Below are 16,345 nucleotides of genomic sequence, written 5' to 3'. Positions count from 1 at the left end.
AAATATCAATTTTTGCAGATGACACTAAACTGTGTAAAGTAATTAACACTGAAGAGGATAATATACTACTACAGAGTGATCTGGATAGATTGGAGGCTTGGGCAGATAAGTGGCAGATGAGGTTTAACACTGACAAATGTAAAGTTATGCACATGGGAAGGAATAATGCAAGTCACCCATACTTATTAAATGGTAAAACACTCGGTAACACAGACATGGAAAAAGATCTAGGAATTTTAATAAACAGCAAACTAAGATGCAAAAAACAGTGTCAGGCAGCTGCTGCCAAGGCAAATAAGATAATGGGTTGCATCAAAAGGGGCATAGATGCCCGTGATGAGAACATAGTCCTACCACTTTACAAATCATTAGTCAGACCACACATGGAGTACTGTGTACAGTTCTGGGCTCCAGTGAACAAAGCAGACATAGCAGAGCTGGAGAGGGTCCAGAGGAGGGCAACTAAGATAATAACTGGAATGGGGCAACTACAGTACCCTGAAAGATTATCAAAATTAGGGTTATTCACTTTAGAAAAAAGACGACTGAGAGGAGATCTAATTAATATGTATAAATATATCAGGGGTCAGTACAGAGCTCTATCCCGTCATCTATTTATTCCCAGGACGGTGACTGTGACGAGGGGACATCCTATGCGTCTGGAGGAAAGAAGGTTTGTACACAAACCTAGAAGAGGATTCTTTACGGTAAGAGCAGTGAGACTATGGAACTCTCTGCCTGAGGAGGTGGTGATGGTGTGTACAATAAAGGAATTCAAGAGGGGCCTGGATGTATTTCTGGAGCGTAATAATATTACAGGCTATAGCTACTAGAGAGATATCGTTGATCCAGGGATTATTCTGATTGCCTGATTGGAGTCGGGAAGGAATTTTTATTCCCCTAAAGTGACGAAAATTGGCTTCTACCTCACATGGGTTTTTTGCCTTCCTCTGGATCAACTTGCAGGATGACAGGTCGAACTGGATGGACAAATGTCTTTTTTTGGCCTTATGTACTATGTTAGGACCTTAAATAAACCTTAAAACATATATTAAAACTGACCAATTTACAATTCGTACATATAGTGCTTGTGTCAATCCAGTAATGTTTCAAAACGCGTCTGGCAGACATCTGGACACAGCGATACAAAGAATTTGCGACAGCAATAAAAAGTCACATTGCCACTGAATACAACCAGTGCTGGAAAAGCCCTCATTGCAATCAGCGTTCCAGAACTTCTAACCCGCATGCGCGGTGAAGTCAATGCCGGCACCAACGCGCAGACCCAGGAATCAACAACGCAAGACACCCCGCAGCCGAATGGGAGATACAAACAAGTATCTACCCTGATACCAGCGATATCACATGCTGGGAGTCCGGTAAGCGGAGAAGTACTGTCTGATGTCTAATCTAAGCGCTGATTGAATGAACACACTATGTATCGATTCACTCTGTGAGGAGGGAATATAACACAATAAGTGGCAACAACGAGACTACCGTTTGACTATAATATATCACAAGAAAATAACACATGAGACACTGTGAAACAATTTATAATATTGCTGTGAACTTTATTCCAAAAAGTGCGTGAGCTCTGCACACGGAACTAAGAGAAGGACGGTGACTATATATTATCGCAACACAAGCACTATATGTACGATTTGTAAATTGGCTGGTTTTAATTTATGTTTTAAGGTTTATTTAAGGTCTTATATGTAAAACATTGGTACCTTATAGAAATAGATGTGGATTGTAAGATGGGAATAAACAGATATATGTATTATTATTTTTTTATATATATATACAATAAGTCAGCCATTAAAAGAGCCGTCGTGGCCATCTTGATTTAAGAAATCTCGCAAAATCTTGGCCATCACGGTGAAGGGATGTCACCCCGTGTGAGATTTCGCACAGTTTCTTCAATCAAAATGGCTGCGATGGCCTATCCACAAGATACTGGATAAGGAGTATGTTTTTTTTTTGTTTTGTTTTTTTGCTGACGTTTCAGGAAAAATAGATTCATTACCTCGAACGGTGATGAAATTCAACTTTGCAGTGAATGAAATTTTTCCTGAAATTCAGATCGAAGTAAATTCGTTTGGCTTTGATTTGCTCAACACTATTTATGACCTTTTGATTGGCTCTTTGGCAGAAAAGCAGTCCCTTTCATTGATATATGGTAGACTAAGAAAGGTCATTTCTAAGAAGGATCTGTCATGCTTTTAAAAGCTGGTTAAAAGACTTCCAGGATACAGAGCTCCAAGAAAAGATTTTTGGTGGGTGGGCCCTGCCTAATTTATAAGCCAATATATTGTTTTAATAACATGTCAGGGAGATCCCGATAGGTTGACATGCTATCTCAAATGCCATCAACAGGAATTGGACCTGGCCATTGGTATTTGGTCCTTTCCAGTAATAGTTGATTATTGGAAGATGGTAAAGAAAAAATTGCTCATTCAAGTTCCAGTCACAAGAAGAAGATAATATTTCATACTGATCAACAAACACCACCATTCATTCCTTTAGTAATGCAGCCAGAACATGTTTTCGATCCCTGAAACACTCTCAAAGGTTAGGATATGTCTAGATATGGATTGCCTGGGAGTAGAGTGCTAAAAGTTCTCACTTACAAAAGCATTTATTAGGAAGTGGAAATCCTTTACTTTTGCCTTTCTAAGAGATGCTAAAATTAACAAAGAGACAACTCCCTTTTTCTTACTGCTTGGTATGCTTTAGCTGAACTGTCCCTCATGCTTAGTATGCTTTAGCTGATCTGTCATGTACACTTGGTAGACTCAAACTAATGTCTCCTGTACTGCAATGATCCAGGGGTACACTGGTAAAAGTTAAAATTTCTTGCTAAATTAAATTGTGTGCCAAGAGTCAAATGTTGTGATTTGTTTTAAAAGCACTTATTTCTTTATGCACTATTTGTCGTGTATGGTCTTGTATGGGCAATATATTATTAACCTTTGCAGACTTGGTTAGGTTGCTGAGGTGATGGGCTAAGCTCAACCCCTGGTTATAGAGTCTAGTCTGAGTGAGCAAAGAGGGAAGAGGTGCGTGTGTAATCTCCTAAAAAAAAAGGCACAAATCCAGAGACTCTTTATGTCTGATACTACAGCTGCTAGAGAAGTAACTTTACCACAAGAATACCCATGAGGGAAAAAGAACCATCAAGGCTGTGCCACGGATTCATTAAGTTGCTGCTCTTTTATGTTACTTTACATTACTACTTCTGGAAAAGGATAATTGCCTCTGGTACCAACCACACTTTCAGATGGACTGTCCACCTGGACATCTCCACTTGGATCTAAGATCTGCACCCCACAGTCTGGGAATTGCAGAAAGAGGTAATGAAAACAGACTTGAATGCATGTGCTCATTTGGGAAGATTGCAAAGTGTATTTAGAGTGAGACTCAGGGAGTACTGCTACCATCATTGCCGCTGCCTCTCTCATTCTCTACTTAGTAAATAGAGACTTTATTTTTTCTAATTAAGCAACTTGGTTTTTTCCTCCATCATATGACAGTCATTGCCTAACCCCATGCCTTGTACCCTGCCATACAACTAACGTCAAGAGCACCCCACCTAACACCAGGCGGGAGTCTAGGGTTTGCCCAGAGGGAAGAAAGGGTGCACCCTTTATTCACTGCACTGCCCCTGGGAGTGTTGGAGTGAGAATAGCTGCCATGAATAACTACTACTCTAATCTGTGCCTCAACTACTACTCTTATCCTCCTCATAGTACTCCCCAGTGGGTCATTTGATGTAATACCCATCACTAGGTCCCTACTCCTTATGTTATATGTGCGATTAAGTTCTTTTCATTGTCCAGAAGGATGAAAGAGAAAGCCATCCATGGAAAAGTGGGGAGTTGGGAGGGTTAAGGGAATTGTGTTTTTGTTATTATTCTACAATTGTGCTGTATGTTTTGTGGTGTATAACCATTTATTGCTCGTATCGTACTTTGTTTTCTCTATCAGCGACAAAAAAAGTTGTTTAAAAAACAATGCTGCACTGTTAACTTTTTATACCATTTTACATTTTTCAGGAATTTTACACTAATGGCAATGCCGTTACCGATGACTGATATATCACAAGCATATCGAGTTAATCCAGGAAAAACAGAGAGTGCCTTGCAACAGGTTTGGACTCTTTTTCACTCCCAGTTTTGAAATGCTAAGCTTTTTATGCAGATCTACTCTGAAAAAGATGAACTCATGCTCTATTAAACCTACGGTACCACACCAATGAATTACAAAAATGTCAGCAGTACAAAGATTTTTTTCTGCCCAGTAGATAAAGTCTCACTTTCAGTCTAGCTGGTGCACACAGTGCTAGGTCCCAGCTCCAGAACTCCAGGTCATATAATGCATTGTAGGACCACATGCAAATGCCAACTTCTATATTAACTAAACTAGTAAAATTTTGACTCATCTGACTCTTTATCAAGGCTTGATAAATACTCAGATGAATGCCTGATAAATGAGTCAAAACATCACTGTTTGGTCAAAAAAGAAGTTGAATTTCCATGGAATAAAGAGTGCAGATGTCCTTTAGTATGTTACATAATGGCTAGTGTTGATCGAGCACCAAAGTGCTCGGGTGTTCTGGTGCTTGGGTCGAACACCTCGGGATGCTTGGGTGCTCTACTGAGTTCCTTGGGGAACCGAGGAGGGAAGACGAGGGGAACACACAGCAGTTCCAACACTCTCCAAAGCCTGGGACAGTTTCATGACACCCCGTCAGCACCCTCACCCTGATGCGCAGCCTAGTGTCACAAGGAGGGAAAAATTTTGGAAGATGGTGAAGGAGTAAATAGCAAACCGTGTCAGCATCCTCAATGATCCCTCTGTGCCTTACAACTACTGGGTGTCCTAGCTGGACACGTGGCACGAACTGGCACTCTACGCCTTGAAGGTGCTGGCCTGCCCTGCCGCCAGCGTTTTATCAGAGTGGGTATTTAGTGCTGCTGGGGGCATAATAACTGATAAGCACTGTAATGGACCGTTTCAGCAGACAAGGGGTTAAAATCCGTTTAGGCGATATGCCCCTTTCTGAGAGACAGGCACAGCTACTGCAGAACACCAAACTCCCGAACTGGATACAAAATAGCACTCCAAACTGGAACCTCGCGAATAGCTGCTAGCAGACGAACAGGAAAAGCATACAATCCGCTTACACTCCTGGCAATCAGTCTCCAACAGCATACAGGGAATCCCCCCAATGACGAGACAAGGCTCCGTGTTCAGGGTCAAGCAGTGGTCTGACTGTACTTCAGATACAGCCTCTTTTATTCATAAAAAACAAACATAGTACTGCCCACAGGGTTTTGAAATCCACCCAATTAATATCTTACAACACACACAATGCAAGTACAGCAACCAATCGTTCACACCCCCTAGAGGACCAGAAGGGAGACTGCGACACAGAACAGATACAACACATCCCCACAATGCATCATGGTTTCCTCCTCTCTGTCCCGGAGACAACCGAGGGCAATCCAATTATCTCTCAGGACAAAGGGGAGATCGCCAATACACATGAGGAGACAACAGGACAGACATCACCATTTAAACACACAATGGGACAATAGAAACACACCCAGCATATTCCTCCCAATCTGACAAGTTACACTTATTATAAATTGTTACAACTTTGTGAGGGTACATTGTCCATACATATAACTTACATCAATTTAAACAGTATAACTTGGGGACAAACCTATCCAAAATTCACTTGAATAGGGTAAGGGGTTTAAAAGTTTGCAAACTTATCTCAAAGGGCCGTAATCCTGGGGCAGGAGGCTGGCAAACAGCCCCCTCCAAAACACCGTGGCGAGGTTGGTTTCACCACACATCTCCCCCCCCAGGGAAGACTAACCAGATACCTGACCTCACGCCGGTCGGTACCTGAGTTAGTCTGGCAGCCCACCCACAACCCAATACTGGACCTGTTGAATTTTGAGGCCTGGCTCTGTTCTGTAGGTCCCCAGCTGTTTAGTGTGCATCTGCTACTCCTTGCTTTGTGGTTCTCCAGCTTGGAGCTGTGGGTACTTGGTGGGCAGAGGCCGACTGCGCTCTGCCCAGATGCCAGCTCTTCCGCTGGGGTGAGGGGGTACAAGCCAGTCCTGTAACAAGGGGGTCGGTGGAGCAGAGGCTAGCGGATCTCTGCCCTGATGCCAGCTCTTCCGCTGGGAAGGGATCAGTGGGTATTGCAGGCTCATCCCCTGCCCCCAGAACTCGGTTGGGAAGTAGCTGGGAAGGGGAGGGCTCGCTTACCTCCTCCTCCTGGTATCCCTGCGGAGATGGCTGGAGATCTGGTTGTTTGAGGAGGAGACCGACTGTCTCCTCTTTGGCTAAACAGCCCTGTTGCTGGGGGACAGGACCGACTGTCCCTATCCCCTGTGCTGTGAGCGCAGAGACCACGGTGGTCCCATCTGCACAGTTGTGGGGCTTACTGTCTCCCCCTGGTGCGTTAAGCTGCCACTGGGGAATGGAGACTAGGCTCCCAGTTCCCACAACTGTAACTTCCGATAGAGGTCCACCCAACGTGGCAGCTGACCGTCACCTTCTGCCCGGTATAGTAGGGTCTTGAACACTAGACTCCTCACAAACTTCACGTATTTCTCAGCTGGATTGGGTCCGAAGAAGTTCAGCCGCAACCACATCATACGGTCAAATTCCTCAACAGAGTATCTATACTCCACTGCTGGTTCCATCCTGGTGCTTTTAGGGTCGCTGTACTGAGACATGCGTTGCCCTTAAGTTGTAAAATCCAAAGAAATAGTGTCTCCTGTAGCTGTCCTTCTGGCTGTAGGAACGATCCCGCTGCTGCCACCAATTGTAACGGACCGCCTAGCACCCCGACCGGGTACCTCCGTCGATAGATGCTCCTAGTGCTTTCCGAGGACTCCAAGCACTCCACTTGACACCGTACGCACTGCAGACCCTACGAACCGCCGTAGCTTGGTTGAGGTATCACCGTCTCCTACCCACCCTGGACCTACGACAAGGCTCCAGGCTCCAGTGGGTGAACCTCTCCTAAATCCCGAGAGCAGGAACAGCTCTTATAAGAGCTAGTAGTTATGCCAGGGGAGTATAGCAAATCTTCTAGCAATCCCCCAGTTTTGATCAGTTATCCAAACACCAGCCTCAACATGATGAAGGATAAAACAGGAACACTTTATTGAGGGCTACTCGCCCGTATTTATGCAGGTCCCCATCTGGTGGACACGCCCCTAGGGGACCAGAAGGGAGACTGCGACACACAGACTCAACACATCCCCACAATGCATCATGGTTTCCTCCTCTCTGCCCTGGCGACACCCGAGGAGCAATCCAATTATCTCTCAGGACAAAGGGAAATCGCCAATACACATGTGGAGACAACAGGACAGGAATCACCACCCAAACACACAATGTCACACCCCCACAGCAAACACAGACATTTAACATATCCCCAGATAGCTCAAGTCTGAGTGCATATCATTAGGTGAATGGCACTCAGAATACACAAATACAATAATATTAGCTCTCTGGGTACCCTCACATAACATACAATTTAACTGAACGCATAATAACATAAAATACAATTCCAAAGACAGATTTAAGCTGTGCGGCCGGTCTGTCTTCTCCTTTAAACTTAGTATGGGCCATAATCCTGAGGCAAGAGGCTGGTAAACAGGCCTCTCCAAAACCCAGTGGCGAGGTTGGATTCGTCACAAGCACATCCGCCTGTCAACTGAAAATGCTGACAGGTTTACTCTTATAAAAAAGAACAAGGCCTGTATTGCCCCTTAAGTCTCTACTCCACCAGAGGAAAGCTGCTGAACATAAAGGCACTTTAAATGTGTTTTTTTATAATGTACTGAATACACTGTATTCCCATGCACCCCTTCCACCACAAAAAAGGGTATATGGTTTAATCTTCCTTTTATCGTCCTCCTCCTCTTCCATCATATCAACATGCTTATTAGTGTGCCCTTGCTCATAATGTCAGCTGGCATAAGGTCAGCTCACCAGCATGCCCTTACCTACAATCTTTTAGATGGTCAGCTCACCTGCAGGCCCTCACATGTAATGTTTTATTGGGTCAGCTCACCAGCAGGCCCTCACCTACAATCTTTTAGAGGGTGAGCTCACCTGCAGGCCCTCGCATATAAGGTTTTTGAGGGTCAGTTCACCTGCAGGCCCTCGCATATAAGGTTTTTGAGGGTCAGCTCACCAGCAGGCCCTCAACCATAATGTTTTACAAGGTCAGCTCACCACCAGCAGGCCCTTGCATATGTTTTTGAGGGTCAGCTCACCAGCAGGCCCTCAACCATAATGTTTTGCAGGTTCAGCTCACCAGCAATTTTTTCAATGGTTAGCTAAGCAGCAGGCACTCGTACTCTGCCACCAGCGTTGTTAGCAAGGACCACCTGGTATTGCACAATTTTGCTCGTCCTCTCCACCACAGGAATGAGATATAAGAAATTCTCTTTGTAGTGGGGGTCGAGAAGGGTGAGCAACCATTAATCGGTGTTGTCCAAAATGCGTAAAACGCGTTGGTCACGGGAAAGGCAGCCTAACATAAAGTCAGCCATGTGTGCCAGAGTACACATGGGCAAAACTTTGCTGTCGTCATCAGGAGGATGTCTCTCAATCTCAATCGCCTCATCCTCTTCCTCCTCTTCTACCCATCCACGCTGAACAGATGGAATTAAACTTCCATGGGTAGTACCCTCTGTAGCGGAGGCAACCGTCTCCTGCTCCTCCTCCTCATCATCATCCAATTTGCGCTGAGAAGACGAACTGAGGGTGGTCTGGCTATCACCCTGTGTAATGTCTTACCCCATTTCCACCTCTTCCACATGCAAAGCGTCGGCCTTAATTGTGAGCAGCTAGCATTTGAGTAGACACAGAAGTGGGATGCTGACGCTGATAATAGTGTTAACAAATAGAAACAGATGCAGCCGTCACTCTGATATATCAGCCTCGCGGTGCTCGCATCCAGGGTCAGTGTCCCATAAATCAATGTAAAGTAAAGGACCGGCACTCGCAGTAAGGTATAATCTTCAATCTTTCTTTATTTCGCCAGGTACTTGACAAAGACTCAGAATATGAATCGAAACACGTTGTTTTTCTATTCCTCTAAATAGCGAAATAAAGAAAGTTTGATTGAAGATCATACCTTACTGCGAGTGCCGGACCTTTACTTCACGCTGATAATAGTGTTTATCTCGGCTCACCATCTGTGTTGAATCCTCAAAGCTTCTTAAAATCTCACAGAGGTCAGACATCCATGCCCACTCCTCGCTTGTGAAGAGCGGAAGCTGACTGGAAAGACGACGACCATGTTGCAGCTGGTATTCCACTACTGCCCTCTGCTGCTCACAAAGCTTGGCCAACATGTGGAACGTGGAGTTCCAGCGCGTGCTCACATCGCACAACAGTCAGTGAGCTGGCAATTGTAAGCGCTGCTGCAGCATTGACAGAACAACTGAAGCTGTCGAAGACTTGCGGAACGCTGAACCACTAAGTTGAAGACGTGGGCTAGGCATAGGATGTGTGTGAGCTTGCCGAGCTCCAAAGCCGCCACCAAGTTACGGCCATTATCAGACACAATTATGCCTGGTTGTAGGTTGAGTGGTGAGAACCATAGCTTAGTCTGGTCTCTTATCCCCTGTCACAGCTCTGCGGCGGTGTGCTGTTTGTCACTTTAGCAGATCAGCTTAATCACAGCCTGTTGATGCTTCCCCACTGCAGTGCTACACTGCTTCCAGCTACCGACTGATGACTGACTAGTGCTGCATGAGGATAATTTTGAGATGGAAGTGGAGGAGGAGGCAGAGGACGAGAAGAGGGGGTTGCAGCCACTAACGTAAGTGATGGTGCAAACCCTGATGGAATTAGGGTCTGCAATCCTTGGCATCGGTAGCACCTGGGCCATCCCAGGGTACAACTCGCTCCTGGCCTCCACAACATTCACCCAGTCTTCCGTCATGGAAATGTAGCGTCCCTGGCCGAAAGCACTTGTCCATGTGTCAGTGGTTAAGTGGACCATGCCAGTAACTGTGTTGGTCAGGGCACGGGTGATGTTACTGGACACATGTTGGTGTAAGGTGGACACAGCACAACTTGAAAAATAGTGGCGGCTGGGGAAATGCGTAATGAGGGACGGCCGCCGACAACAGGCTACAAAAGGCCTCAGTGTCCACAAGCCTAAATGGAAACATTTCCTGGGCCAGAAATTTGGAAAGTTGCGCATTTAGTGCTTTGGCCTGTGGGTGGGTGGCTGGGTATTTGCGCTTGCATTCAAATGCCTGGGGTAAGGACATTTGTACGCTGCGCTGGGACAGGGAAGTGGATGTGGTTGCTGATGGTGCTTGTGAAGGTCCAGGTGCAGGGTGGGAGGCATCCGGGCCTGCGCCTTTGACAGGGGATTCGCCAGCACGTAACGGAAGGGAAGAGGAGGCAGTGGTGTGACCCGCAGACACAGATTGTGGACCCAGGCATTCGGCCCTCCTATTACGGTGCTTTGATGCCATGTGGCGGATAATACTGGTGGTGGTGAGGTTGTTAGTGTTCACGCCCCTGATCATTTTTGTATGGCACAGGTTTCGAATTACAATTCTTTTGTGGTCCGTACTTTCCTCAAAAAAGCGCCAGAATACCTACCCCTTGGCAATGGAGATTTTCTCAAGGGTGTGCTCCAGGGAACAGGTGCGGGCCTGTTTGGTGTGGCTCGCCTTCTCCCTTTTGCCACCCCACTGGGCGTGTTGAAACTGTGCCTGCTGCCAGAGCACAAGAAAAACAATTATCTACGATACAAAATATTTGCAGGGAGGAGCAGGACAACGCAGAGAATCAGGCTTCATATCACCCACCACTGGAACAGGCCTCTGTCAGATATTTAGGCCCCGGCACCCAGACAGAGGAGAGAGGTCACATAGCAGAGAATCAGGCTTCATGTCATAGCAGAGAATCAGGCTTCATGTCACCCACCACTGGAACAGGCCACTGTCAGATATTTAAGCCCCGGCACCCAGACAGAGGAGAGAGGTCCCATAGCAGAGAATCAGGCTTCATGTCATAGCAGAGAATCAGCTTCACGTCACCCACCACTGGAACAGGCCACTGTCAGATATTTAGGCCCCAAATATTTATTTATTTATTTATTTTGTTCCCCCTTTATACTATGCACTGTTTCATGTTGCCTCAGCCCTATTTGAGTGGTGTCACACTTGGGACTAACCGGTGACAGCCCCTCTGCCGCAGGTGCGCCCTGACTGCCCCACTGTCACGGCTGGCGGTGGGGGAAACCCCCAGCCGTGCGGTGCCAGGAGATGATAGGGTTACCCCTTGGCCGGGACCACAGAGTTAGGGAGCAGGTCACCTCCTATTGCGTCCCTAACGCTGACCCTGTCTCCTGTCAGTATGAGCCGACCTTGGTGGTAGGAGGGCTCATACGCCGGAACCTAAAAGTCCCTACGAGCCCTGAAGTCGGCCCTGAACTAGGGGACAGAGTCAGACGCCCTACTCCTCCTAGGCACGGAGGAGCAGGAGTCTCAACGGCCAAGCAACACAGGGGGAACATCAACAGACATATGGAAATGACAGGTAAGTGAGACTAGTCCTGCACTTACCTGCCACAGACACACAAACCTGGAACAAGTGCTGAAGTCCACAGCAACATAAAGGACACAGCACACACCAGACATAACACGGGAACCCAGGAAACCATATGCTGCACCAACAAAGAGACCACACAAACATCTTCTGAACACCAAACATGAATATAACTAACGAAGATTTATGAACAGAAGGATGGTCCCCACCAAGCAGATGGAGGATACAGGAGGCTGCTCCAGCCAGCATGGCTGAGAGCAACCTACTGAACCAAGCCAGGGACTGAGGCTTTATAGGCCAGGTGGCCACACCCACGGTCAGACACACCCAGTGACTCACAGACACACTGGGAAGGGAGTTAACCCTTCCTACACCACAGAAGGGAAAACACACATAAAGGGGAAAGCACACAAACTCACTCACCTGTCTCCGACGGCAACGGCATGCGTGGCAACCGTGTCCTCAAGAACAGCCAACGGGCCGAGACACTTCCACAGCATGCAAACATCACCAGACGTTGCCGCGGACAACCGCAGGTGAAGGGAGGAGTCCAAGTGCATACAAACACCACCTCGTGCACAACAAACAGACAAAGGGAGTGCACACAAAAACACGTTGCCAAGGGCAACCACACGCATGCCTATTGTCCGCGGCAACCGCACCTGAGGCAACAACGAAGTGCTCCCAGCTGCGGTTGACAACGGAAAACCGCGGGCAACAGCATGCGGCGCCCAAGAAGTCACGACCATGACCAAGGGTCGTGACACCCACCATCCAAATCCAACCTTTATATGTAGCTATATGGCTCGCTGCCATAACAGGAAGTATTAATAATTCTATGCAACAATAGATGTCTCAACGTATGTGCTGTTGTGCTCTGGGGCAATCGTCTTTTTCCGATTGGCCACAGTGCACACCACGTACGTAACCAGCAATCTTGTTTCTAGCACTCTCACACCCAGTGCTATTGTGTAAAATGGAGCGCCCAGGAATATGTATGGCATATGTGATGTTAACTATGCCCAGTGGGCCTGCCTCCTTCGCATGTGATATTTTTAGCTGTATAATCATGTATCTGTACATCTATTTATACTATCATGTATTGTTTGATTTCTATGATTACCATATGAATTTTTTTGGTACATCTATTTATACTATCATGTATTCTTTGATTTTTATGATCACTGTATGAACTTTTCTTTCTGCACATTATGTCTTGTCAGCCTGATGAAGGGCGATTATTACGCCTGAAATGTTGCAACTAACAAAAACCACCTATTCCGGCTGAAATAACATGAAATAAAATCATTTAATTATCACTAAACAAAGGAGTGCTGTCTAAATATTTGTGACACTTACAAGTTCTGGAGGTGGAGCCTTAGAACGCTACCCGGACGTGCACCCACCCCTGCCATTCTATGAACAGAGTGCTGTGGCCAATTTTGTTGTAAAAGATATTTAGGCCCCGACACCCAGACAGAGGAGAGAGGTCCCATAGCAGAGAATCAGGCTTCTTGTCATAGCAGAGAATCCGTTTTCACGTCACCCACCACTGGAACAGGCCATTGTCAGATATTTAGGCCCCGGCATCCAGACAGAGGAGAGAGGTCCCATTGCAGAGAATCAGGCTTCATGTCACCAACCACTGGAACAGGCCACTGTCAGATATTTAGGCCCCGGCACCCAGACAGAGGAGAGAGGTCCCATAGAAAAGAATCAGGCTTCATGTCATAGCAGAGAATCAGGCTTCACGTCACCCACCACTGGAACAGGCCATTGTCAGATATTTAGGCCCCGGCACCCAGACAGAGGAGAGAGGTCCCATTGCAGAGAATCAGGCTTCATGTCACCCACCACTGGAACAGGCCACTGTCAGATATTTAGGCCCCGGCACCCAGACAGAGGAGAGAGGTCCCATAGCAGAGAATCAGGCTTCATGTCATAGCAGAGAATCAGGCTTCACGTCACCCACCACTGGAACAGGCCATTGTCAGATATTTAGGCCCCGGCACCCAGACAGAGGAGAGAGGTCCCATAGCAGAGAATCAGGCTTCATGTCATAGCAGAGAATCAGGCTTCACGTCACCCACCACTGGAACATGCCATTGTCAGATATTTAGGCCCCGGCATCCAGACAGAGGAGAGAGGTCCCATTGCAGAGAATCAGGCTTCATGTCACCCACCACTGGAACAGGCCACTGTCAGATATTTAGGCCCCGGCACCCAGACAGAGGAGAGAGGTCCCATAGCAGAGAATCAGGCTTCATGTCATAGCAGAGAATCAGGCTTCACGTCACCCACCACTGGAACAGGCCATTGTCAGATATTTAGGCCCCGGCACCCAGACAGAGGAGAGAGGTCCCATAGCAGAGAATCAGGCTTCATGTCATAGCAGAGAATCAGGCTTCACGTCACCCACCACTGGAACAGGCCATTGTCAGATATTTAGGCCCCGACACCCAGACAGAGGAGAGAGGTCCCATTGCAGAGAATCAGGCACACTATTGATGGGTAAATGTACTTGGTGGCAGTTCGTGCTGGCGCACCACAAGACACATAATGGGTGCCGATCACCCCCAAAAAAAGTCACAGAAAAACGCTATGGGCAGCCTAAAAACAGTGAGCAATTAAATTGCAGAGGTTGACTGATTCACAGCTGTAGATTGATCACTTCATTAAGTGTTTTTGAAGAGTAAATCACTGCCTAATCTGGCCCTAACAGCAGCAGCTGCATCCTATCCCTACACTGATCAGAGCAGAGTGATGTGCGGCGCTACATGACTCCAGCTTAAATAGAGGCTGGGTCACATGCTGCACTGGCCAATCACAGCCATGCCAATAGTAGGCACGGCTGTGATGGCCTCTTGGGGCAAGTAGTATGACGCTTGTTGATTGGCTGCTTTGCAGCCTTTCAAAAAGCACCAAGAAAGCGCCGAACACCGAACCCGAACCTGGACTTTTACGAAAATGTTCGGGTTCGGGTCCGTGTCACGAACACCCCAAAATTCGGTACGAACCCGAACTATACAGTTCGGGTTCGCTCATCCCTAGTCACCTCACAATGTAACAGACGATTTTTTGAAATTTATGTTCCTGTCACCTATGCAGAGGTGCCCCTGTGACGTCCACCATCCATTTGGATATCTTCTCTATCAACTTTTGATGCTCTTTTCCATGTTGATCACGGTTATCAGCAAATCAGGGTTCCACGCCGGAGAGGGAGCGTGAGAAAGAGAGACTATATCCAAGGGAGATAAATAGGTGAAATCAAAATGGGTTTTGATCAAACAGAAATATGAAAAAAGTTATTGAAATGTGGGACAAATTATTAAAGCACAAATGTGGGACAAATTATTAAAGCGCAAATGTCAATTTGGTAGGACAGGGGTCTATGACAGATTTTTTTTTTAAGTTTAATGTCACCCAAAAATGTAAAAGAAAAATTAGTGAAATTTATTAAGCTGTTAACTAGGTAGAGGAGGGGTATATTACACCCAAAAATTGGTGACTTTCACCTGAAAATGTAACAGACTAATTTGTGATTTTTTTAACCTGTCTACTAGGTATAGCAGTGGTACATCACACCCAAAAATTGGTAAATTTCACCAGAAAATGTAACAGACAAATTTGTGAATTTTTTTAACCTGTCTACTAGGTATAGCAGTGGTACATCACACCCAAAAATTGGTGACTTTCACCTGAAAATGTAACAGACAAATTTGTGAATTTTTTAACCTGTCTACTAGGTATAGCAGTGGTACATCACACCCAAAAATTGGTGAATTTCACCAGAAAATGTAACAGACAAATTTGTGAATTTTTTTAACCTGTCTACAAGGTATAGCAGTGGTACATCACACCTAAAAATTGGTGAATTTCACTCGAAAATGTAACAGACAAATTTGTGAATTTTTTTAACCTGTCTACTAGGTATAGCAGTGGTACATCACACCCAAAAATTGGTGAATTTCACCAGAAAATGTAACAGACAAATTTGTGAATTTTTTTAACCTGTCTACTAGGTATAGCAGTGGTACATCACACCTAAAAATTGGTGAATTTCACTCGAAAATGTAACAGACAAATTTGTGAATTTTTTTAACCTGTCTACTAGGTATAGCAGTGGTACATCACACCCAAAAATTGGTGAATTTCACCAGAAAATGTAACAGACAAATTTGTGAATTTTTTTAACTAGGCATGTACTAGGCATAGCAGTGGTACATCACACCCAAAAATTGGTGAATTTCACCAGAAAATGTAACAGACAAATTTGTGATTTTTTTTTTAACCTGTCTACTAGGTATAGCAGTGGTACATCACACCCAAAAATTTGTGAATTTCACCATAAAATGTGACAGACAAATTTGAAATTTTTTTTTAACCTGTCTACTAGGTATAGCAGTGGTACATCACACCCAAAAATTGGTGAATTTCACCAGAAAATGTAACAGACAAATTTGTGAATTTTTTTTAACCTGTCTACTAGGTATAGCAGTGGTACATCACACCCAAAAATTGGTGAATTTCACCAGGAAATGTGACAGACAAATTTGTGAATTTTTTTAACCTGTCTACTAGGTATAGCAGTGGTACATCACACCCAAAAATTGGTGAATTTCACCATAAAATGTGACAGACAAATTTGAAATTTTTTTTTAACCTGTCTACTAGGTATAGCAGTGGTACATCACACCCAAAAATTGGTGAATTTCACCAGAAAATGTAA

General features: G+C 45.6%; 1 protein-coding gene across 3 annotated transcripts in view; it reads left to right on the top strand.

Moving 5' to 3' along the window:
- The window catches only part of LOC122921143 (capping protein, Arp2/3 and myosin-I linker protein 3-like), a 782,130-nt gene that overhangs the window by 655,546 nt on the left and 110,239 nt on the right, over window positions 1–16,345 (top strand). For all 3 annotated transcript variants that reach the window (XM_044271159.1, XM_044271158.1, XM_044271160.1), the window contains one exon: window positions 4,056–4,149. In XM_044271159.1, the coding sequence (XP_044127094.1) occupies window positions 4,056–4,149 (94 nt within the window). The remainder of the gene's footprint in view (window positions 1–4,055; window positions 4,150–16,345) is intronic.

This window comes from Bufo gargarizans, chromosome 10, assembly GCF_014858855.1.
Source record: "Bufo gargarizans isolate SCDJY-AF-19 chromosome 10, ASM1485885v1, whole genome shotgun sequence".
NCBI classification, from domain to species: Eukaryota; Metazoa; Chordata; class Amphibia; order Anura; family Bufonidae; genus Bufo; species Bufo gargarizans.
The sequence above is the reverse complement of the archived record's forward strand: the minus strand, read 5'-3'. Positions and strand labels throughout refer to the sequence as shown.